The 25,420-nt window shown below is 49.1% G+C and overlaps 1 protein-coding gene across 4 annotated transcripts in view; it reads left to right on the top strand.

Moving 5' to 3' along the window:
* The window catches only part of Mcph1 (microcephalin 1), a 196,829-nt gene that overhangs the window by 5,418 nt on the left and 165,991 nt on the right, over positions 1–25,420 (top strand). For all 4 annotated transcript variants that reach the window (XM_071610633.1, XM_027922084.3, XM_027922085.2 and 1 more), the window contains exons 3-7: positions 456–574; positions 16,123–16,210; positions 19,095–19,209; positions 19,922–20,032; positions 24,233–24,328. In XM_071610633.1, coding sequence (XP_071466734.1) covers positions 456–574; positions 16,123–16,210; positions 19,095–19,209; positions 19,922–20,032; positions 24,233–24,328 — 529 coding nt within the window. The remainder of the gene's footprint in view (positions 1–455; positions 575–16,122; positions 16,211–19,094; positions 19,210–19,921; positions 20,033–24,232; positions 24,329–25,420) is intronic.

The raw sequence follows: 25,420 nt of genomic DNA, 5'->3' as shown, positions 1-25,420 counted from the left end.
AAGAGGAAATCTTCCAATCTTATTGGGAGTGCAGTGATTGGAAATATTAAGTGCCTTTAATATTAGATATGCGATTCCTGTGTCCTCTGAGTTTTTTGGTCTCACTTGAAGGAGCGGTGGTTCTCGGGAACTTTAATGGTCTGATGGTTCCCTCTGTCCTGCCCCTAAGCCATGTGCCTCCTCTGGTCCACTTTTCCTCTCATCTGTCCTCGTGCAGCTTCGACTCTGCCTTTTTGGGGGGAGCAGAGGTAAGCGGGTGGCAGACACCCATTCTAACCAGCTGCGTTGGTAGCAGCAGTACACAGTCGTCAGTGTGCCAGGATGGAACACTGGGGTGTAGGGGCTTTGGACACTTTTATTGACACATATTGACTAACATATCCTTTTTGATCACTTGTGCATAAGAAATTGAGCAAATAGTAATGTACTTTTGGTTTTCTGTGTTTTGTCTACAGGTATCAAAAACTTTTAACAAACAAGTAACTCATGTTGTTTTCAAAGATGGGTACCAGAGCACTTGGGACAAAGCCCAGAAGATGGGGGCAAAGCTCGTATCCGTGCTCTGGGTGGAAAAGTAAGTACCGCTCTTCTGTTGACGTTTAGTAGTAAAAACCTACTGCTGATATTTTGCATGGGTCGGAAACTAGGTAGTTTCCCCCTCTACCTCTTATTGGACAATTTGACTTCTTCAAGCCCTCAGTTTCTGCAGCTGAAAATGGGTATGGTGTGAACCAGTTCTGTCTAGAGGGCAAGTGGTGGGTATCGGGGGCGGAGCATACTAGCCAACTCCTGCCGGGATGGCCACATGCCCTGGCCTGGGGAAGGCCCCATGTCCAAACTCCAGGGGTCTCCAGGCTTGTGTCCTGAGGCCTCTCCTTGACTTGTGTTGAACCTGCTTCTCCCCTTGTCTTGGGTCTTCCCTGTGTGTCTGTGTCCCAATCTCTTTTCGCCAGGATGCTGGTCAGATTGGATTAGGGCCTAAATCGGTGACTTTGCTGTGGCTGGTTGTCTTTTTAAATATCTTGTCTCCAAATGTGATCACTGACTACATTCCCGGGGGTGAGGTTGGGGACACATTACAGCCATCGCAAGACTGGGAGGTGGAGGTGGAGGCTGAGTTCAGAGGGACGTGGGAGCAGAGTGTGCAAGGCCCCGTGATGTAAAGAGCAGGCCGGGGCAGTGGCCAGCAGATCACAGGGAGGCTTGGAGTCCAGGCTGGACCTGCTGGCCACAGTGTGGCACCGAGGATCAGGAGGTGTTTTTGAAGGTAAGGGCAAAGCACATCCCCTGATGATTTGGTGTTTGTAGAGAAGAAGAAATCGGGATGACTGAGAATTTGAGGCCAGAGGAACCAGAAGATGGTGTTCCACATACTGACTTGGGAGGCTTCAGGAGGGCTTACTGGGGAATTGGGAGTTGTTTGGACACCGAGTTAGAGGCATTTACTCTACCTGCTGTGGAGACGTAAGGCAGGCCGATGTCTGGAACCTGGGGGGAGATGGGAATGTGGGAGTTCAGTTTGCAGATACCAAAGCCGGCAGCTGGAGGGGCTCCTTGGTGGACATAGAAGGGAAGGGAGAGGTTTGGGATTGAGTGCTCCTGGGTTTGGAGGCCAGGAACCAAAGATCAGCAGCCAGGAGGAGGGTTCTGGAGGTCTGGTGACACTTTCAAAGCAGCAGTGGGCCGAGTAAAGGAGTTCTGAGGGGCCACCCCTGGAATCGGCAGCCGAGTCACAGGTCATCTTGGGGAGCAGATTTGATTGGTTCGTGGGAGTAATAAAGATGGGAATCCCTGAGATGGAAGTTGGGAGGAGAGGGTTGCAAGTGCAGCATGCTGGCCACTCAACGGGACGAGGCAGGCAGCGTGGTGAGTCTCGTAGCATCCCTGTGTGTGGCCTGAGGGGGTCCAGTGCAGGGCTCAGTGATGCTGAGGCAGTGTCCACCAGTGCAGGTGGGCTGTGGGTTACCTCAGTGGGTGGGCAGGGTCAAGGACAGGTCGTTGGACCATCCTCCTAAGTACAGGAGGGAATGCAGATGTTCTGGGCAGTTCCTGTTAAGTGAGTAGATGTGGCAGTCAGGACTTGTGGAAATCTTTTATTTGGAGTTTTCTTTTTGGTACTAGGGATTGAACCCAAGACACTTTACCACTGAGCTACATCCCCAGTTCCTTTTCCATCGAGCTACATCCCCAGGCCCTCTGTTGTTTTGAGATAGGGTCTGGCTGGCTTGCTGAGGTCAGCCTCAAACCTGATCATCTAACTCACCTCCCCAGTCTCCGGGATCACAGGGGTGTGCTTGTTTGCTTCCTTCCTTGGTGAGAGGAAGCAAGGCTCCCCTCTGAGCACGAGGGCAGGGCAAACAGTGTCAGGGGGCTAAGGAGAACACTTGAAATAGCTGTCTAGGAACAGGGGAGAGTGGTCAGAGAAGGTCTTCCGCCAGCTCTGTGCTCGGGGCTGGCTTGAGGATGTCTGAGGACAGGGGAGCAGGACAGTGGTTTGCCCAGTGGCCCTCAAGCAGAAGGGAGCAGGGGTCTTGTGCTCACCAGGGTTGGGGCTTTGCCAGGCAGCCACGACCGGGAGAGGGAAGGCTGTGAGGCCCCTGCAAGGCGGTGATCCAAGAGGTCATGGGGCCCCAGCTCAGGAGCACATGGGGGGGAGGCTGTGAGGTAACAGTGGATGCCCTTGGATAGGTGGAGGGGTGGTTGGCGCTGCAGAGACTGGATTTGGAAGGAAAGGAGGGTGTGGCTGGAGAGCGTTAAGCTTGGAGGCTGGGCCGAGAATGGAACTGGGCGGCACCTGAGTCCACAGGGGACCCTTCTGTGTTGAGCCACTTATCCTGGAAGTAGTTCTGCCTTCAGCAGTGACCGGCAGAGAGGTACACCAGGTGCTCTGGAGACCCAGGACATGACAGACCTCAAATAACTCCTTACCTAGGGGAATGCTAAGGGCACCGCAGGCAGGGCCTGGCGGCTGCAGACCTGGGAGCCCATCTTCCCTGTGGCATCGTCCTGGAAAACCTTTAGAAGGTCACGTCCTCCCAAGAGTCTTGAGGCTGCACCCTACTGTTGTCCATCAGTGGACTTTACGTTTGGGAACACACATGCTTGGTGTCTCTGTGGTCTTAGCCTTCTGATACCAGGTGTCTGCGGTTTCTCCATGTCAAGCTATTCTCCAGCACTCTGAGCACCAGCTGGGTGTCCTAGACTTTGGTTCAGTTCTCTGGATCACACAGGTAGGGGTGTGGTCCCATGCGTTTGTCCTCACCTGAGATGCAAACTGCAAGTCTTGGCCTCTGCTCCTTCAGACCAGACACCACCCCGGCCCCGGACTCTAAGTTTGCTGATTACTTAGAACAGCTCACAAAACTCGAGAAAATGCTTTCCTTTCCGTGATTGTCTTCTTCTAAAGGATACAAGATAAAGGACTCATGGGGCGAGGCCTGGGGTGTCGGCACAGGTGTGCCAGCCTCCTCTACCTCCAGCCCTGTTCAGCAACCCCAGCCTGTTAGACTGCCCTTTGAAGAGCTACAGAGCTTCATCTCCCATCCCCTCCCTGGCCCCTCACTTTTCTGGAAGTGTGCGGATGGGGCTGAAAGCTCCAGGCCTCTGGTGTTCACCAGGCTTCCCAGGACCAGCCATCCAGGGCCCCACCCCGAGTCAGTCTTGGCACAAGCGCAGGCCTTGTGAAAGTGGACCCACGTGAACAACAGAAGACCCCTCCTTTGGGAATTTTCAAGGGTTTTAGGAGCTCTGTTGCGGGAAATGAAGACCAACTGTATTTCAAATTATAGGACTCGTGTGTTTAGACCAGTTTTAAGGTCCCAGTAAGACTGATTGAAAGTAGGCGTTCCTCATGGCCCCCTCCAGAGCTGCTGGACCCTGACCTCACGCAGCCTTGCCCCACAGCCACCTGGGCCCTATTACTCAAGGCTTTCATTAACTTAGTGAGAATGTAGAAGAGTCTTGGGGCTTGATTGCTGCTTGTGATCTGCTTTAATTCTCTGTGGCTCTAATAGTGGATGTTTTATGTGATCAGTTTTGGGAGAAGCAGTTACAGGAAGCTAAACTACAACTAAGATGAGCATTGTTGGCTCACATTAGTATAATATGCCACCAGAGATGCTGCCCAGGAAAGGTCGGTTTGCTCCTGGTCTTGGAAGCTGAGTGCAGGATGGGGCTGGGGTGATTGCTTTTACCCTCTGGTCTGTGGTGCATGGGACAGGAGTGTTGAGGGCCACAGCCGAGTGGGGATGATGCGTGGCATTTTTGCCAGAAAGGAGTGGTTGAGAGGTGATGCCAGCAAGCCATTGAGATGATGATGGTTGGGCTGGGGATCTGGCTCAAGCGGTAGCGTGCTTGCCTGGCATGCGTGCGGCCCGGGTTCGATCCTCAGCACCACATACAAAGATGTGTGTCTGCCGAAAACTAAAAAAAAAAATTAAATAAATAAATAAATTAAAAAAAAAGAGAGATGATGATGGTTATGTTAAGCTGTGTATTCAATTATATATTAGACCCCTGCTGTCCCCCTCGGCCTGCTACTTTGGAGTTCTCGCCGGGATTCCTGGGGAGTTCCTGTTGGTTGGGGAAGTGCCGGAGGAGGGATTTCTGGTGTGTGTGTGTGTGTGTGTGTGTGTGTGTGTGTGTGTGTGTGTGTCTCCCGGGAGAAGGCCGGGTGCGTGGCATTCGCGGGAGTGCAGAGAATAAAGGAGTTCCTGTTTTGAACCTATAAGGCTGTGTGGCGGCTCGGTTATTTTGTGCCCAGCCAGACTGTGGCACAGGAGCATATGGCAGGGCAAACTGCCCCTTGGCCTAAAGCAAGAGGAGGAGCTGGAGTCCCACAGTCCAAAGGAGGCCCAGGACCTCTACCACCTCCCCCCACCTTGGGGACCAAGCCTGTAACCCCTTTGCCTTTAGATGACACCACAGCCGAATACTTTCTTCTGAAAGTTTCTTTTTGAAATTTCCATTTGAAGATGTCTTGGGAAATACACTTTGAATGTGTGAGAATCCTGCCTCGTGATCCCAGCACCCTTTTGTGTAAAGCGGGTGCTCTTCACTGGGTTGTCCTGAGATCGGGTAGTCAGAAGCTCCCTCAGTGATGGGGTGCCCCACCTGCCCTTGGTGGCCATGTTTGCTGCAGTCACCTGGCAGAGTTTGAGTCTTGCACTGATGTCCTATCTGCGTGGTACTGGGGGCTGAATCAGGTGTTCTACCACTGAGCTATATCCTCAGCACTTTAATTTTGGGACAGGGTCTCATTCAGCTGCTTTGAACTTGTGATACCCCCTCCTCCAGCTCCCAAGTAGCTGTGTGGCAGGTGTGGCTACCACACCATTGATGGTTTAAAGTCGCCAGTGGGAGGTGTCATCTAGCGCCCAGGCCTTCTGCTCCTTGGGGCGTCTCCCCATCTCTCCCTCCTGGTGCAGCATCGTGGCTGATTCTTGTCCAGTCTTACCTATGATTCTTGGTTATTGTTCTCCACGTCCAGCACCACCTCCATGTGTGCTGTCCACCACCCGCACATGCCTGCTTGCTTCCGTGTTGAGGATGAGTATTCCTGACCCATTTATGCCTGTTTTTCATCGACTTATCAGTTTTACTCTCTGGGGCTCCTCTTGCTCAGCTCTGGTAGTGGCAGCTTTGAGCTGGTTTCTTGGCACTGTGGGTTTTCCCTTTGGACCACTTCTTTACTGCCGTCACCAGGTGAGATAAGTCTGTCTCGCACCTGCCTTACCCTAGCTGTAGAATCTGCCACCTGCTCAGGGGCCTGGCTCCTCTCTGGGGCAGCATCAGACCAAGATCTGGGCACTGGGGTGCTCAGTGCCCCCTGGGCACTGCTGTTCTTAACCTTCCGAGCCTAGAGAGGTAAGCATCTTATGCTTTTCTGCCCCTTTCCTATTTGGGATTATTTGAGCTGACTTTCAAAGCTATAGCTCTTGCCATTATTATTATTATTTTTTTTAAATAGTGATTCCTTTTGAGGATTACAGCATATCCATTTCTAAGTCTGCCGAGAAGTCAACACACGTGTTGAGTATCTCAATTACAGAAGGGACCGGAAGGAAGTATCTGATTTTGGAAAATTTTTGTAGACTTTATTGATTGAATATCTATAATCCAAAAATCTAAAACTTGGAGTGTTACAAAATCCAGTCTTTCAATTTTTCTGTAGTTGTTGGACAGAATGCCTTTATTTTTATGTGGTGCTAAGGATTGAACCCAGTGCTTCTCACCTTCTAGGCAGGTGCTCTGCCACTGAGCTACAGCCCCAGCCCCCCAAACCCAAATCATTTTAAGCAAAATATTGATGCTTAAAGTTTCGGGTTTCAAGTTTTCTGATCATGGGTGCTCATTAGCCACAGGAATTGGGTGATGCACATCTTGCCTTGTGTTAGGGTTCTCCTGTGGATTATACACGTATGCATTCTGAATTCTGAGATATTGTTGTAAATTTTGCTTTAAATAGTTGTCTGACTTTGAACATTGCTTGCTTATGTTTCTGTTGGTCTTCATTCCTGAAGATTTGTTTCCTCTGGTGTTTTCCTTTCAATGAGTAATTCTCCATCTCATAATTGTTCAGCCTTTGTTATTTTGAAATAAAGTTCACATCAGAGCCCACCCGTCCTTTCAGAGTTTCTTGTACCTTCCACAGGCAGTTCTGGTCCCTCCTCTACTGCGGAGAACCCTGAGCTGCTAGGAGTCACACCTCGAGCCCCCTCCCTGGGAACCTGGGACCCAGCTTGTGCCTCTGGATTTGCCTGTTCTGGTCGTGTCACACTCGGGCTTGTCGTGATGATGATTTTTTTTTTTTTTTTTTTTTAACAGTGTGTTGTGAAGAGCCATTGGTGTGGCTAGTGAAGTTGCTGACACTAATGGCTTGGTAAAATCGCTCATCGACAGCTTCTGGCTGCTGTGAGCGTCGGTGCACAGGTTTTTCTGTGAGTGTGCATCCTCAGTTTCTTGGGTAGACGTGTATTCTCCTGGCTCTCATGGGATCCGCCCGTGTGCTTAATTGGTTTTTTGAGGAACCGCCCAACTGTTTTCCACAGTGGCTGCGCCAAGTGATGTATGGAGGTTGACTTCCCCGAGCCCTTGTCTTGATGTGACCTTTATAGACGACTGTCTCCCTGTCAAAGCTGTTTCCTAATGACTGATGACGCTGAGCAGCTTTTAGTGGTAGTCTTGTTATTTTCTTTGGAGAAACATCTATTCAAATGCATGGTTCAAATTTTAAAATCGGGTTACTTACCAGGTTTTTTATGTAGTCTGGTTATAAGACGGTTATCACGTGTTATTTGTAAACATTTTTTCCCGTTTTATGGGTTTTCATTTTCTCAATAGTATTCCTTTGAAAGAAAAGGTCTTAACTTTGATTATATGTAGTTCATCTCTTCCTCCCCACCTCATTGTGCTTTAAATGTTGTGTCCAAGAAATCACTGCTTAATCCCAGGACACACGGATTCGCACAGGTGCGCCTACAGACTGGTCTGTCACGCTTAGGTCTGCGCCCACCTGAGTCGTGTTCGTGTGATGTGAGTGGACTTCGACCTTTGCTGTTCTGCATGCAATCACCTTTGTTGACCCAACGCCGTTTTTTGAAGAGATGGTTCTTTTCCCTTTCAGTGGTCCTGGCACCCTTGTTGAGAACTGGTTGGCCATAAATGCATGAGCTCATTCCTGGAGCCACAGTTCCCTTTGAACTGTAAGCTTATCTTTGTGTCACTAACACATAGTCTTGATTTACTATAGTTCTGCAGTAAAATTTGAAATTGGGACAGAGTCCTCCAACTTCATTTTTCTTTTCAACATTGTTTACTGAGGGTACCTTGCATTTCCATGTAAATTTTAGGATTGGTGTTTCTGGAGCAGAGGATAAAAATGGGGTGGTGGAGAGCAGCTGGGAGTGATAGATTGTGTTGAGTCTGGATTAATCAGGAGCATGTTGCTGAATTAATATTTAATCTTTAAATCCATGAATGTTTTTCTGTGTATGCGCTAGGTGTTGAACCCAGGGGTGCTTAACTACTGAGTGATGCCCCAGCCCTTTTCATATTTCATTTTGAAATGGGTCTTGCTCAGTTGCTTAAGGCCTCGCTGAGTTGGTGAGGCTGGCTTTGAACTCGTGATTCTCCTTCCTCGGCCTCCTGAGCCACTGGGATTATAGGCGTGTGCCACTGTGCCTGACAAGATGTATTTTTTGCTTTGTGTTTTTTGTAGTTCTCAGTGTACAAACTGTATATTCCATTGATTAAGTTTATTCCAAAATATTTTTTTGTCACTTTCATGTAAATAGTTGTCATCTTAACGTCATTGTTGAATTTTTGGTGGTTGGAGTATTTGGAACTAAACCCCATCTTTGTATCTTACATTCGTCAACTTTGCTAGACTTGTTCTAGGTATTCGTGGATTCCTCAGAACTTCTGTATACAGTGTTGGGGGTCGTCTGCAAGTAGAGGTCATCTTCTTTGCATCCTGGCTGCCTTGTGTTTCTCTTCCTTGTCTAATTTCCCTCACTAGAGCTTCCAGCATGTTGAACAGGTGTGACCTCGGGAGAGAAGGCTTCGGTGTTTGAGTGTGGTGATAGTCGGAGGCTTTTTGTAGATGTTTTTAATTTTTTAGTTGTAGTGGACACAATACCTTTATTTTCATGTGCTGAGGATGGAACACGGGGCCTCATGTGTGCCCGGCAAGCGCTCTGCCACCGAGCCACAACCGCTGCCCTGTGGATGCTTTTCCCGGTTGCATCTGGAGGATGCGTGCACTTTCCCTGCGTTCTGTTACAGTGGGCGCATGTGGCCCTGTGGGGGAAGCCACCTCGCGTTCCCAGGGTGAGGCCTTCTTGGCCGTTTTGCTTGCTGTTTCTTCAGTTGCTAGCTTAGACTGCTTCTTAGTTGATGTTCTGGGTATTTGTGGAGTACAATGTGGCCATCTGATACATATGATAAAGACCAAGTCGGTGTAATTCTCTGGGAGCCTTTGAATTCCTCTCTCCTGGCTCTCTTGAGACGGTCCTGGCTATAATTGTGATAAATTACAGTCAACCCAGTGTGCTGTAAGTACCCATGTTTTTGTTTGTTTGTTTTGGGAGGGGGGCGCTACTGGGGATTGAATTCATCTCCAGCCCTATTTTGTGTTTTACTTGTAGATGGAGTCTCACTGTCAGCACCTCACTTTTGCTGAGGCTGGTTTTGAACTCGATCCTCCTGCCTTGGCCCCCTAAACTGCTGGGATTACAGGCGTGTGCCACTGTGCCTGCCCATGTTTTTGTTTTAAAGTTCACTCACTGAAAGTTGAAATGCAGACTGTGATCTTAAGCCCGGGGATGTTGGACTTGGACTTTGTCCTCTAAGGTGTGAGGTTCTTCTCCGGTCCTTTGTTCCCTGAATCCTTACCTGGCACCTGGTGGTCCTGGCTGTGCAGGCTTCTCCCCTGGTCTGTTCAGCTGAGTGACGGCAGGTTCTTCTGGTGCCTTGAGCTGCCCAGCGCCTTCGCTCCCCCAGAGACTGCCCTCCTTCCATGGAGAGGAGGGAGTGGGGACCACAGATGCTCCCTTTAGGGTTGCCTCTCCCCCACTTCCAGAGCTCTTCACAGTGCGGACTGTACTTGGGCGTTGGTTTGGGAAGAGGCAGAAGTGGGACCTAGAGTGCTGTCTGTGACGTGTCTGGTACCAGTGTAACTCTCTTTTCTGTTGCTGGTTATCTGATCTCTTCACCGGGAACTCCAGGTTTTTTCCTCCCCCCCTGTGGTCTGACAGGCTTACTGTAATGTGTTTTGAACTGATCTTTTCAGTCTGGTAGGCCCTAGATTGAACCCAGGGACGCTTTACCACGGAGCATATCCCCAGCCCTTTTTTAAAAATCGTACTTCACTCTTTAGTTACGTATGACGGTAGAATGTGTTTTGACAAGTTATACACACACAGAATATAACCTATTCTAATTGGGATTCTATTGGGGCTGTACGTGATGCAGAGTTACAGAAATGTTTTGTGATAGATCTGCAGACTCTGCCTGCCTGTCGGGAACATAACTCTTCACTTGTGTGGCCTCGGCCTGTCACACTACCTTTCTGCAGACATAGGAGTCCTTCCCTGGTTCTGGTTTGAGTTCAAAGGGTTTTATATTCATGCTTGATAGATGCTGCCTGTTGCTCCTGGAAAACGTGCTCATCTCCCCTGTTTCAAGCAGGTCAAAGGACACCTGTTTTAGCACCTTTCTTTCCCAGTGTGTAGGTGAGGAGTGGTATTTGCATTTGCATCTCCCTGACTGTCCTAAGCTTACTTGAGCTCTCCACGGAACAGGGGTAAGAGCTGTAATGACCTTGCATCTGTCACACATCAGCCTATTCACTGTCCCATGACCCCTGTTTCTCCTGTGGTGTGTACATTTTGTGTGAGGTCGCTAGGTGTCACTAGAATCCCATTTTGCTGTCTAAGAGCCACTGGGAGGATTCTGACATTTCCTTTGGACAGCAGAAACGTCTATATTGAGATGTGATTCTGCAATCTGTATATGGGGTAAAAATGGGAGCTCATAACCCACTTGAATCAAATTGTGAAATATGATATATCAAGAACTATGTAATGTTTTGAACAGCCAACAATAAAAAATTAAAATTCTAAAAAAAAGAAAACAGAAGAAATCAAGGTCAGCTGGGCTGTCGCCTCCAAGTTGTGAAGGAAAGCTGATCATGAAGTTACATTTCTAAACTAATCACTGACAGGGGGAGGGTCCTTGCCCATCACCCCTGGGGTGGCTGTTTCCCAGGCTGGGGACGGGTCCCGCATGGCCACGGGCAGTGTCCATGGGAAACCCTGTGGACGCCTCCTACCTTGGACCCCTGAGCCTGTCCCTTACTCTCGGGCTTCCTGAGGCTGGCGCTGTGGAGGACTGCCAGTTCGCTGTGGGCAGTGTTCCCTGGGAAGCCCCACAGCTCCTGTTCTCACTGCCCTCAGGTGGTGTGCGATCTCCAGGTGGTGTGCTGGTGGGGCACTTCCTCATGGCCAAGGGCTCCCTGTGCAGTGGACTTGGCGTGGGCAAAAGTCCTTCCAGTGGGTAAATAACCGGTCCTCCTTGCCCTCACCAGGACTGTGACCTGTGTTGGATCTTGGGAGACTCCCAGGTCACTTGGGATTTCCCTCGGGGGATGGGATGGTGGTGTCTCATTCTAAGGAGGCCACCTAGATGAGTGTGGAGGACACTTCTGAGAAAGCCTACAGCAGGATGGGGGAGGAGCTAGGAAGGTGGAAGACGGAGCAGTCGCCAGGACAGACGGTCATCAGGCTGCCTCTGACCAAGCCCATAAAATCCCGAATCCACAGGTTTTGGACTTGGGCCTGGCAGGGGGATGCGCCAGCTGCAGTCGCTGAGCGCGCCTTGCCCGCTTGTCTTATCAGCTGCTCTGGGGATCCTGGGACTCTGACTACGGGCCTTAGCACCATGGCCCCGCCTGCTTGGGCTCATCCTTGAACCACAGGGACATGTGTGCTTGCAGCTGGAATCATCAAAGGTGACGGTCACCGTCCCTGTAGGGGATGCGTAGGTTGCTGAGCTGACCGGGCTCAGAGGACGGCGATGACAGTGGGCGATGCGGCAGTGAGGTTGGACCAGGAGAGTGGAGGCAGCCTGAGGGCCAGGCAGGTGTGCCGCGGGAAGCCTGGGGGCAGGAGCTCCGCAGAGCGGGGCTCCCCAGAGGGAGGGGTGCCCCTTTGTCTCCATGGGCTCTGGAGTTCTGATGCTAGAGGACGAGGGTCAGAAAGTTGACTTCTGGAGCTTTCTTGAGATACTTTTCTTTCTGACCACTAGGTGGGGGGCTAATGTTATCTTGTTTTCCCGAAGAAAATGGGAATGGAAGCTTTTTGTCTGACTAGATGTCCCTCAAGTGCCTGACGGATGTGGCTTTCCCTGTAGCAGCTGCAGACGTCACTGTGAAAGCTCACGGGCGGGCTGTTCGCATACAGGGTGACGGGACCCGCCTTGAGACCTGTTTGCTTCCTTGTGGGGACAGTAGTTCAGCCTAGGCAGACGGGATCCGGGGACTGTGTCCTCCATGTCTTCAGATCCCGACCAGCTGCTGGGAAGCTGGACCTCCAGGGGGCAGACCACGTCGTTGCCTGTTATTCCAGCCTTTCCTGGAGCTGCCAGCTGGGAGGCCACTTGCACATGATGCTCTGGGCGGAGCCTCCTGTCCTGAGGTGGAGGCCCCTGCCTGCCGGCCTGAGCAGTGCCCCAGCCAGCCAAGCTGCACCCGTGTGCTCACGGTAGGGCGTGGTGCTGGGACAGCTGCCCCCGTCTGTGCATCCTCGCCTCTGTCCAGCTGTGTGCACTGCCCCTCCTCCTCTTACACGTTGTTACTGGCCTTAGTGGGAAATAAGTGATATTTTGCAGAAGTGAGAAGCCGGTAAAACTGTTCAGGGTTGAAATTTATAACTTAAGGGTATTTGAGAAAGGGGCCATCTAAGAAGGCGGCCATCCCTGTTCTCTTCCACCCCTCCTCCTGGTTTCTCATCTCTGTTCTTGGGGCCAGGATTCTGCTCACCATGCAGTTAATAGGCTTTCTACAGGCTTGTGTGGTTTATCAAAATTGGCTTTATAAAAACAATTTACAGGGCTGGGGTTGTGGGTTGGTATTAGAGTGCTTGCCTCGCATGTGTGAGGCGCTGGGTGCGACCCCAACACCACATTTAAAAAAAAAATATATTCGTGTACAACTAAAATAAAAACACAATTTATATAAAGATGCTCATTCTAACAGTACCGATTGCTGAATCCTGAAAAATGCATCAAGTCACCACCACCAAACCCAGAGCCGTGTGGTCACCCAGAACCTTCCCACAGGCCCACACCGGCAGCCTGCCTCCTGCCCAGGTCCCTGCATGACAGGGAGGGGACGGGTGGCGCCTGCATGCCGTCTTGGCCTGGCTCCTCTGTTCCTGAGGTCTGCGGTGTCTTTTGGGTGCGGGTTGGGGGTGGTGGTTCCTTTTTACAGCCGAGTAGCATTCTGTTGCTGTGCCGCAGTGTGCTTATCCGCTCCCCAGCCGAGGGGTTTGGAGAGGTTTGTGTTGTGGTTATTTGGATGGAGTTGCTATGGATACATGTTTGCTTTCTTTCCTCTTGGGTTGTTTCCCAGCTTGGTGCCGAGGTGGTTGTAATCCCACCAGCAGTGCGTGAGCATTCAGTTTTCTCCCCATCTTCAACAGCATTTTTCCATCTTTTGGTATTTATCATCTTCTGAATTTTAGCCATTTGAGTGGATGTGCGGTAGTGTCTCGTGTTCTTGGTGTGTTAAGATTTAATTGCCTACAGTTCTCTTAAAATATTTCACTGGTTTTAAACATTCACATAGTTGTGTGGCCATCACCACAATTTTAAAACATTTTCATTGCCTGGAAACAAAACCTTCTACCCTCTAGCCATCACCCGACCCCAAGGCATCTACTGACTTGCTCCATCTCTGGATTTTCCTGTCTGAACATTTCGCATAAATGGGACCATGTATGTGCTGCTTTGTGGCAAGGTCCAGGTGTCGGGTGAGCAGCTTCATTCGCTGTCCTGATGGAGTGTGTGTGGAACATAATACTGACCGGGAGAACCCCCTCCCCAGGTGCATGGTGGAGAACAGCCGTCCTTCCAGACCCCTGCTTGGCTCCTAGGCATGCTGTTTCCACAGGGGTTGCTTTTGCCCCCACCGTTCCAAGCACAGGCCATGCTGCTGTCTCGATTTTAGTTTGGATGTTCCCTACCTAATTCTTACCACTCTGACGGGGAGAGGTTTGTAGCTAGCTCCCTTCCAGGGCACCCTGCTCCCTTGTACATGCACCCGCTGTCTGCATAGTTGCAGTCTTCCTGTTTTTATTCCAATCTACATAAGTTTTCATCAGATCAGTTGTCTGCATTTGTATTAAGACTGTAAAACTATAGCTGGCTCTGAGTCTACCAGGGCACGTTTCTCCTCAAGTCGCGCTTTCTTCTCCCAGAGCTTGGCCTGGATCCTTGCATCCAGAGCCAGTCGGCTGGCCATCTTGGGCATTGCTGCAGCCTTGCAGGGTCCAGCAGCTCTCAGTTCCTGCGTGCCTTCCTGAGGTCCAGCAGCCCTTTGCTCCTCCACCCGAGTCCGCAGGCTCTGGCTCCTTCACACCTCCCTGAGGTCCAGCAGCTCTCTGCTCTTGGCTCCTGCACCCGAGTCCCCAGGCTCCCGTGCGCCCCTGCCCGAGGTCCAGCATCCTCTGCTCCTGCACCCGAGTCCCCAGGCTCCCGTGCACCCCTGCCTGAGGTCCAGCAGCCCTCTGCTCTCGGCTCCTGCACTTGAACCCCTGGGCGCAGGTCTCCTGCTGCCAGGCCTGGCTTTCCTTTCTCTCTGCGTTTTAAGTTCCTCAGACAGCTCTTATCTACTCTTCACTTTTATTGGGTTTTCTGTTTTCCCGGCATTTTATTGGCACTTTTGGGGGTAAGAGAAAATCGTGTTTATCTGACCAGACTTAACCAAAGGTCAAGGACTTTGTTTCAATACCTAAAGTTTGCTCAGTTCGTCCCCTGTCCCCACCCCCACTGCCCCTGCTGAGCCTGGGTGCCACCTCCCTCAGTTACAATGGTATCCCCGACTGGTCTCTCCTGGGTCATCGTCCTGGACCCAGCCCTCTGCCTGTGAGCACACGCCTGTGACCCTCCCTGGCACCCTTCCTAAGCCAGAGCCCACAGGAGGGGCCCAGGCTCTTGCGCTTGGCCTGCAGCCCTGAGGTGCCCGGTTCTCTGCCGTCTGACTGCTCATCCCCTCTTTCCAGTGGTGTTTCCCAAGAGTGCCACCTGCTCACACGGGTGCTCCTGCCAGAGCTGTGCTTCTGGGTGGGATCCTTGTCCTGAGTCTTCCTCCACAGCACTGGGCCTGGGACCTGCTCCGGTTGCAGCTTGATCTGGCCTGCGGCGTCCAGTGTGCTCTGCCTGGTTGTGCTCCTCTCCTACAGTTGCTGCTCTTCCACACTTTTGCAGATTCCTCCTGCGTCCCGCTCCCTTCAAGACGGTTGTACTCTCGTGTCTGCGGGCAGTTTGTTGGTGCCGAGGTCCTGAAACCCTGTGTGCACCCCTAGGGCCTGGGGAGTTGAAGAGAGGCCATGCCAGTTGTGGAACAGTTTTGCTGTTGCATGTGCTCAAAAGGGTGTCGGGAACAACAGGGGTGTTCTGAGCTCCAGACTCGCCGCCCTGGTCACGTCGTGTTTTTCTCTTAACATTCTGTGTAAACCATGTACATCACACACATCTCTGAAACTTCCTCCTCTTCTGGTGTGTCATGGTGGATTCTATACCCGTGGGCAGGCCTTCCTCATTGCACTTCTTTAGTAGGTTATCTTTTCAAACATCTGTCTGCATATTAGACGCTGACCGGGGACAGGCTTGTGAGAGGTAACCAGAGATGTGGTTAGGGGCCATGTTATAAGACTTGACCGACAGGTGGGTGAGAGCGTCCTGCAAACACAGGAGTGACGGGAGGTCTTTGACTTGGGTTGGAGAGAGGGTGTTCTGAGATCTCAGTGATACAAGGGAATCGGAGGTCGCAGGTCCCTTGGAAAGCAGATGCGCTGTCTAGATCTGAGTGACGGTGCCCAGGGGGAGGGTAATGGTTGAGGGGATGAGCAGGGTGCTCCGAAGTGGCAGTGGAGGGCTGGGGTGGAAGGCACAGCTCCAAGGTCATGGCATTGCCCACCTGGTGCTCTGGGGTCTCTGACAAGCATGGGAAGGGATTTGGAGGAAAGTCTCTGGCTTCAACTTTGTCTTGTCCCTCCTGCCCACTCGTCTTACGACCTGTTCACCCTGATCTTCTTAAACACTGACCAGTGTCTGCTTTACCTTCATGAGTGCCATGCACTGGTGAGTATGAAGTGTTACAAGCCTAAAATTGTTACATAAAAATCGTGCTGCTTGTACCTGCTACTCCTCTTAAATGTACCAAAACACCGAGTGGAGAAGACTTGGAGAGTTTAATGCCATGGATCTGAATTTGGTGTTGAGTGTGCTCACTTTAAATGACCCATGCCTGAATGTCCTGGATGGCTGACACGTGAGCAGGTCGGATGCTGTGTGAACGTGACAGAGACCCTTCCTAAGTGCTTCTTCATCTTAACCACACAGGTGCAGGACAGCCGGAGCACGCGTCGAGGAGTCGCTGTTCCCTGCCACCAACACTAACGAGCTCTTGCCGTGCCTGATGAGGAGGAAGGTGAGTGTGCCCATCCGCCGCAGGCCCGGGCAACTGACCCCTAGAAGACAGGGCTTCCGGAAGTATCTTCCAGAGTCGTCTGTCACGCTGGTGATCCTGTCATCTTCTTCATGTGGTGTTTTGGCACATTATAGTTCATCTTAGCCCATGACTGCTTTGATTTATGAAAAGTGGAAATCTGTGGTTGACCCAAGTGGAAAACTAGCAGTTGCTGACCTCGGGTGCTTCAGTGTTTGCTTAGAACTCAGTTTAGACCTGTACTAAAGGTCTTTGTTCCTTGCAGAATCTCAAGAGCCCAATACAATACATCTGAGTGTGAAAAGCCCTTTATTATTACAGGAGGTCTGCTTCACAGCTAGCGTTGGACACTGCTTGCATTGAGTCCAGTTCACATTTGAACTACAGCCTCTTCAGTTTTTGACTTGTTTCAAAGTTTTGAGATTTGAGGGTAGCTTCCTATGAAAGTGAAAGCTAGACTAGAATCTCTGCTAGAGACTTGAAGATTTTGTCCAAACTGAATCGGGCACACGTGAACAGCTCACTTCCTATAAATGAAGCAGCCGTGGCTTCTCCAGGTGGTATGTGGAATGAGTGTGGGCTGCGTGCCCAGCAGTCTCCCGACTGCGCCAGCGGAGAGAACATCGAGGAAACCCAGATAACACAGATATCTATTGATGCCCCTTCCCTCTAAATAAGCAACTTTCAGTTTGTGAGGGTCCTGGAGGACCGCCTCAGAACACACGTGTTGCACTCACCCGTGAGCTCTGCGAGCCTGGGGCTCTGCATCTGTAAGTGGTGGTTACGGGGTTGCTTTTGCTTTTCCACTTGAGAGTGGGTCTCGATGGTCTGCCATTGAGGTCCTTTGTGGAACTGTCTCTGCACCGTGGTACACAGCATGGATGTGCCTCTCCCCAGGTCATGTGTGTTTAGGTCATTGTTAGCCTCTGCGAAGCTTTTTACTCGTGGGACGTGTTTGAGTTTTATATCTCCAGGTTGGATACCTAGAAATTACTGGCTCAGAATACACATTTTACATTCTATCAGAAATGTATTTCTTGATGCTGATCAATGCTGGATATGATCTTTTTTTGCTGATCTGATGCATAATGACTGCTCATATACTTGAATTCTGTCTAAAAATCAAACTTTCCTTTTCTAAATGCAATTGCAATTTTTATTTTTATACTAGGAATTGAGCCCAGGGGCTTGTTATCACTGAGCTACATCCCCAGACCTTCTTATTTTTAATTTTGTAACAGGATCTTACTAAGTTGATAAGGCTGGCCTCAAATTTGCTATTCTCTAGCCTCAGCCTCCTGGGTTACTCCAATTAGTAGGTAGGTATGCACCACTGTGCCCATTTGTAATTTGCAAATTAAACATGACTTAAGACCTTGTTTGGAAGTTCTCTGCTTTCGTCCATGTCGGTGTCTACTCCTAGCCTAACAGTCTAGCTTGCTGCTCAAGACATACCAGGACTGTTTCTGTTTTGAGCCATTTATTGCATTATCTCCTCCCTCCATTTGGAACATGCTTCTCCCAAATCCATCCACACGACTTGGTTTCCAGCTTCCTGAAGGCTCTCTGTGAATGTTACTTTCTCCCGGGCATCTCCTCTGACACCCTGCATGCTGAAGCTTCCTTTCCTCTGGTGCTAGCTCTCCGGTCCCTGTCTGTAGAGCTTGCGATCTCTCCCACTGCAACCGTGGGGCTTCAGTTACCAAGGATTCACAGAAGCTCAAAGTACAAAGGCTCCAAATCTACAGAGCACCTTGGAGCCAGGAGCACAGGTAGAGCCTGTCCTCTGCTGGCGGGAGGCTTAGGTGACCCTATCCCTTGTAGAGTCCTCTGGGCAAGCCATTAGTCCCTGGTGGTAAGCAGTGTCAAAGGCTGTGCAGCCCGTCTCTGCACTGTGTGGCCCTACAGTTACAGAGCAGCCTCCTCGGGGCACTTCATGCTGTGCAGCCGTGTGTCTGCTGAGGTTAACCTCCGGCACCCGGGAGGTATAGTTTGAGCTGTATTTGGTAACCATTTCTTACCAGTAGTGCAAGATTCTTGATGCCAAGGATCTTTCTAGGTAATAAGGCCAGTGCCAGACACATAACATTGTCAGTAAATGATTGAATAATGCATTACTAAAAGTCGAATCCTGAGAACGAAAGTGTGGGGATTAGCCTTGAAGGACTAGAAGCAGTTCACGCTAAGACTAAGGAAATTGACTAGGTTCCATGTCAGCTAGTTGGGGCTGTGGCTTCAACCTGGAGAGCTTGGGTGCAGGGCGGAGGGCAAGTTGGGATAGTCATGGGATTCTGGGCTCAAGAGCGGAACAGAAGGGTCAAGCCAAGGACAGAAGGCAGGAAAGTCAGAGCTGAGGTGGTCTCAAAGGGATGTCTGCCTCCTTTCTGTTCAAGGATGAAAAGGCTAGAAAGTTAGCTGAGGCTTTGGATCCCAGGTGTGAGATTGAGGTGTTGGTGAGTAGTTAGGATTTGGATTTCACTGGCTGAATGGAGTTACTGTGGCTTAAAGGCAAGGAGGAAAGACTAAATGATTGTTTCCTTCTTTAGTTATAGTACTACAATACAAAGTGATTATTTTATGTCATGATTTTTGGAGGGAAAGTGATGTGAGGATAGCAAAAAATATGAAGAAGCTAGTTCTACGAATTTTCAAGGAAAATGAGTGCCAAGAGCCAGGAAACACTGCATGGTACACAGCCTTTCATTTAAACTCTCGAATTCTGTCCCTTTTAAAATTTCCAATTTACATATATGCAAAAAATATTAGTGATGTTTAAAAGATTATATCAGAAATGTATGGGAAAGAGTGTTTCCTATCTTAAAACCAATTGTGATATGGTATTGATTTTTATGTCCCCTTTCCACAGCGTAAGTGTATGCAGCCCAAAGATTTTATTCCTAAAACACCAGAAAATGACAAAAGACTTCAAAGGAAATTTGAGAAGATGACTGAAGAGCTACAGAAGCAAAAGATGACCCCAGGTAGGCCCAGCCTCGGGCAACAGCCCTGGCCCTGGGTTCCCTCCTGCCCTGTGGGCCCAAGGGCCACGAGTAAGACCCAGTGGCCTTAGCCTAGGAAGGAGCACAGAGCTGATGTGGGGCCTGCTGGGAGCCCAGCAGACGTCAGGGGCCAGCACGGTCTCCATCGTTTACCAGATTGGTGGAACCTTTGGGAGTGATCATAGAAGAAAAGCAACCTTGCTAAGCCTTGTTGAACCAGTTCCATTGGTTTGTCTTTTTATTGATACTAGTTCTTATCTGAAATAAGCAAACCTTAAATGCCGTATCCTTCTGGAGTTGGGAACACCAGACCTGCTGCCAGGGGTGGCTGTGTTGAGCTTGTGAGCTGGGGTTCCTGGGAGCAGCTCTGGAACCTGGGTCTACACCACGTGTAGGAGCTCGGTTGCTTTCAGCTTTGCAGCCTCTTCATAGCCATGTGATTCCGAGGTATTTCCTCATCTTTAAGTGAGGACGCAGGGTCTGAGGTAGGTCTGCTGAGACCAGGTGGGTGCTGCGCCCATCACAATGCCAGGGCGTGGCCTGTGCAGCGCAGTGCCAGCCAACACTGCAGTGGCACCCATCCGTGCTGGCGTGATGCTGATGGAGAAGGCTATGGGCAGGATTCCTTACAAGGAGTCACATTGTGGAAATGCAAAGCTGTTCTCTGGAGCTTACATTTGATTTTTGTTGTCAGATAATGACTCATCGATGTATAGTCCCACAACTCAAATTAGTGACCACCACAGCACAATGGAGAAGAGATTACAAGACATGAAGGAGAGGAGGGAAAATCTTTCCCCTACATGTAAGTGGTCTTATAAAATGAAACTTGGGCAGGCAGGTGAATAATTATGGTGGAAAGTTTTTAAACTGGATATTTTTAGCTTTTCCTCATTTCTAACACTTTGACCTATTTCAGTAAAGATCTTTTCATTGCTTTTTTCCAGGAAGTCTTCGTTAAGAACTTTTATTGGGCATACAGTATCCTCCAGGTTTAAAATCCTCTGTAGTGTCTTGTAACATTTTCAACTAGTTGGGTAACGGCTGAGCACGTTCTAACAGAACCCTGTAGCCAAGGGTGAAAGTTCCTCTTCCTCCAGTTCCGCCCTTCTGCAAGGGGATCTCTGTCAGATCATCTTCACGCCATCACTTATCTGTGTGCACATGATAGAGGCTGGGTTTCTGCGTGGAGCTGTGATTTAGTCTTTACTGCAGTTGGATCATGGTATATACATTTTAATTCTCCCACTTTTTGTTATAACCCCACCTGCATCTCTTACAAACACCTATTTTCCTGTGTACTTTGTGTATTTCTGAATATAAAGACAGGATTTAAAACTTGGATAGATTGAAATGACACTTCAAAACTGTGGGGCCTTTTACCCTACACCATTATTTACCGTAATGCTCATTCTCCATGCTTGGAAAACTGGATGGCACTAGCTTCTAAGTCTTTCAGTCTGGAGGTGAACAACTGTGTTTTTGTTAGTTCTCTTGGATTTTTAGTGAGGTTGAATGTCTTTATATGATTGACTTTTTTGATTTGCCAATTTTTTTATGTAATCAATAATTGCCTTTGAATTTTATGTTCATTTGCTTATTATTCTTATGTATGAGCTTTCTATAAGGTCAGACCTTTAACCTGTCTTACTGCACCTGTATCCAAGAGGTTGGTTTTAGCTACATACAACACAGAAAGAAACAAACTGACTTGGGTTAGAATTGCATTACTCTGTCAAGTCAGAAGTAGGCCATTGGGCTTGAGTGACCTTCTGTGGTGTCCTAAGAGTTGAGGTTCCCACCTTCTGTTTTCCTTCCTTGGTGCCTTTCCATTCCAAGATCTAACTTCAGCCTAGTAAGCTCCAACCACCTTCCCAGACATGACCGCCCATCCCACCCGATACTCCTGCCTGAGTCCGTTGGCGGGACTTAGCTGATGACCGCTCCTGGCTATAGCCAGGACTGCAGTGCATCCTGGGAGACGGTCAGGCTCTGTGAAGAGGGAACTGAGAATGGACCTGGTGGAGCGAGCTGGGCATCCAGACTGCTGGGACGTGTGACCACCTACATGAGCCAACCTGCCTTGGTCTTGACGTGTCAGTTACGTTGTGGAGTTGGTCCTGCCTCCCGAGTCTGGCGTGGTTCAAAACTCAACGTGGAGAACTTTCTCCAGGGTCACCTTCCTTCCCTGAGTTTATTCTCTTTACAACTATTTTTAACTGGAGAATGAACTCGGGGGCACTCGACCACTGAGCCACGTCCCCAGCCTGTTTTGTACTTTATCAGAGACAGTCTCACTGAGTTGCTTAGCGCCTCGCATTTGCTGAGGCTGGCTTTGTACTCATGATCCCCCTGCCTCAGTTTCCCAAGCTGCTGAGATTTACAGGCCTGTGCCACCGCACCTGGCTAGATTACTCTGTTTGCATTTATGTTTGATCAAAGTGTTCACAGAAAAGTATCCTCAGCGTCTCTTTAAAAGACGTCTTTGGGTATAGACCTGAACATGCCTTTGGCTTCTCATCTGTCGCAGTGCGCAGGTGACATACAGGCTACCTTTGTTACGTCATTCTTGTTTTGACCAAAACCCCCAGGGCTTCTCGACCTCAGCGCTGCTGGCATTATGGGGTGGGTAATTCTGTTGTGGGACTGTCCAGTGCATGGTGGCATGCCCAGCAACCCTGGCCTCTGGTCACATCCCTCCTGCAGATACTCAGGATCTGCTGGGAGATCCAAGCTCCCAGTGAGAGCTATGGCTCTGGTAGGGAAGTAACCATGGTGAGCTTCCTGCTGACAGGGCCGAGGTCCTCAAGTAGGAAAACGGACAGAGCCTCCGCCTCCCCTTGTTGGGACTCTGATTAGCTTCATCAAGTTGAGTTTGTTTTCCTTTAAAGATTTCAGCTGAGCTTTGTGGGGTTTTGAGGTTTTGTTGCTGTGCTGGGGCTCGAACCCAGGGCCTCAGACATGCTAAGCAAAGCCCTGACTGAGCTATGTCCCCAGCCCCTTCTGGTCTTTGATTCTGTGTGATTTAATGCTTTTTAAATAATATGACTGCATCAGATTATTCACGATTCCTCTCTGAGAGGTTTTTTTTTAAATTTTTTATTGTTGGCTGTTGAAAACATTACATAGTTCTTGATATATCATATTTCACACTTTGATTCAAGTGGGTTATGAGCTCCCATTTTTACCCCATATACAGATTGCAGAATTACATCAGTTACACATCCATTGATTTACATATTGCCATACTAGTGTCTGTTGTGTTCTGCTGCCTTTCCTATCCTCTACTATCCCCCCTCCCCTCCCCTCCCCTCCCCTCTTCTCTCTCTGCCCCCTCTACTGGCATTCATTTGTCCCCCTTGTATTATTTTTCACTTTCCCCTCACTTCCTCTTGTATGTACTTTTGTATAACTCTGAGGCTCTCCTTCCATTTCCATGCAATTTCCCTTCTCTCTCCCTTTCCCTCCCACCTCTCATCCCTGTTTAATGTTAATCTTCTTCTCCTGCTCTTCGTCCCAACTCTGTTCTTAGTTACTCTCCTTATATCAAAGAAGACATTTGGCATTTGTTTTTTAGGGATTGGCTAGCTTCACTTAGCGTAATCTGCTCTAATGCCATCCATTTCCCTGTAAATTCTATGATTTTGTCATTTTTTAATGCAGAGTAATACTCCATTGTGTATAAATGCCACATTTTTTTTATCCATTCATCTATTGAAGGGCATCTAGGTTGGTTCCACAGTCTTGCTATTGTGAATTGTGCTGCTATGAACATCGATGTAGCAGTGTCCCTGTAGCATGCTCTTTTTAGGTCTTTAGGGAATAGACCGAGAAGGGGAATAGCTGGGTCAAATGGTGGCTCCATTCCCAGCTTTCCAAGAAATCTCCATACTGCTTTCCAAATTGGCTGCACCAATTTGCAGTCCCACCAGCAATGTACAAGTGTACCCTTTTCCCCACATCCTCGCCAACACTTGTTGTTGTTTGACTTCATAATGGCTGCCAATCTAACTGGAGTGAGATGGTATCTTAGGGTGGTTTTGATTTGCATTTCTCTGACAGCTAGAGATGGTGAGCATTTTTTCATGTACTTGTTGATTGATTGTATGTCCTCCTCTGAGAAGTGTCTGTTCAGGTCCTTGGCCCATTTGTTGATTGGGTTGTTTGTTCTCTTATTGTCTAATTTTTTGAGCTCTTTGTATACTCTGGATATTAGGGCTCTATCTGAAGTGTGAGGAGTAAAGATTTGTTCCCAGGATGTAGGCTCTCTATTTACCTCTCTTATTGTTTCTTTTGCTGAGAAAAAACTTTTTAGTTTGAGTAAGTCCCATTTGTTGATTCTAGTTATTAACTTTTGTGCTATGGGTGTCCTATTGAGGAATTTGGAGCCCGACCCCACAGTATGTAGATCGTAGCCAACTTTTTCTTCTATCAGACGGCGCGTCTCTGATTTGATATCAAGCTCCTTGATCCATTTTGAATTAACTTTTGTGCATGGCGAGAGAAAGGGATTCAGTTTCATTTTGTTGCATATGGATTTCCAGTTTTCCCAGCACCATTTGTTGAAGATGCTATCCTTCCTCCATTTCATGCTTTTAGCCCCTTTATCAAATATAAGGTAGTTGTAGTTTTGTGGATTGGTTTCTGTGTCCTCTATTCTGTACCATTGGTCCACCCGCCTGTTTTGGTACCAGTACCATGCTGTTTTTGTTACTATTGCTCTGTAGTATAGTTTGAAGTCTGGTATGGTTATACCGCCTGATTCACACTTCCTGCTTAGCATTGTTTTTGCTATTCTGGGTCTTTTATTTTTCCATATGAATTTCATGATTGCTTACTCTCTGAGAGTTTTGACTGGGGATTTTTGTGCTTCCTGTTTGTATTCAGTTTGGAGTGGCGGACCTGAGGAGCAAGTTGGTGTGCGTGGGGCATAAATGAATCCATCTCAACTTTGTCTTATCTGCTAGAAAATACTGAAGCTGAGAATGTTTCGTTTTGTTGACAGCTTCCCAGATGACTGAGCAGTCCCATGAGAAGCCAGGTAACCCTGCGTCTGCGTGTGAAGCGACTTTGAACATTTCACCTGATATTTTGTGTTCAGGTAAAATTATTTTCTTTGTGATATTTAAGATTTAGAAATAACTTTCTCGCTTCGTTTCATATAGTTCCATTGAGTAGAACATCTAGGTATACCTAGAACTCATAAATTTCACCCCCAAATTTGGTATTGTAATAAATTAAGACCTGAGAAATGCATAAGTTAAATCTCCTTTTTTGGTTCCTGTGGGTTTTGTCTTATGCGTTTGTTTCTTGCTACAGAATCAATTGCTCATCTTTAAGACTTGTATGAACTGACCTGCACACCGTTTAAATAGGCCCGAGACAGTCAGCTGAGTTGCTCGTCACACTGTTCAGTGAACACGTGGGGTGTGTTGAGGGGTCAGTGGGTGTGTATGTGTCATTCTAACGGGGCCTTGGTTCACTGGGGATGACTTCTCTGGTTGTGTGGTTTCCTAGATTTCTCGTCCGTCCCACAAGAGGGCCTGAACAATGACAGTCAAGGACTGCTAATGTCTGAGATGTTCTGGGGCCTCCCCATGGAGGCTGCAGCAGTGGCAAGGCCCAGGTGTTGAGCCGTTGGGAGGTCCGGGCCCCTTCCCCTGCCTGGTCGCTCCCTGTCATCCCTTCTGTGTTGGCTGAGGTCATTTGCCCAGTTACCTAAAGTTCCCTTTTTGTACCCCTGGTTTCCCACGGGTTGGAAATGGCGGGTGATGGCAGGGATCGCGGGTTACCGCGCACGGGCGCTGCTCTGCCCAACTTCCTGCTGCCTCGGGTCCAGGCTCCCGTCAGCCCTGTGAGTTAGGGCACCACCACACCCACCCTGCCGGAGGGGACCAGCACGCAGGGAGGCCAAGCAGCTTGTGCAGGGTCCCCGGTTTGTGAGGGGCAAACCCAGGCTTCGAACTTGAGGAGTTGGACTCAGAATGCGTTCTCTGGACGACCATCATGTTGCACGTTGCCATTTTGGAAAGTGACGAGCGTATGCACCTCCACAGGCCAGTCAGTGACTCATATTTCCAGCTTCTTCCCCGAAGACAGGTTGACCTAGGCATAGCATGGCCCTGCCCTACGGATTCTAGGAAAGTTCTTCCTTTGGTTCTTCCTCTGGTGGGGGGGTGGGCATTAAAGATTG

Source organism: Marmota flaviventris, chromosome 3 (genome assembly GCF_047511675.1).
Source record: "Marmota flaviventris isolate mMarFla1 chromosome 3, mMarFla1.hap1, whole genome shotgun sequence".
Taxonomy (NCBI): domain Eukaryota; kingdom Metazoa; phylum Chordata; class Mammalia; order Rodentia; family Sciuridae; genus Marmota; species Marmota flaviventris.
This window is presented reverse-complemented; position numbering and strand designations above follow the sequence as displayed.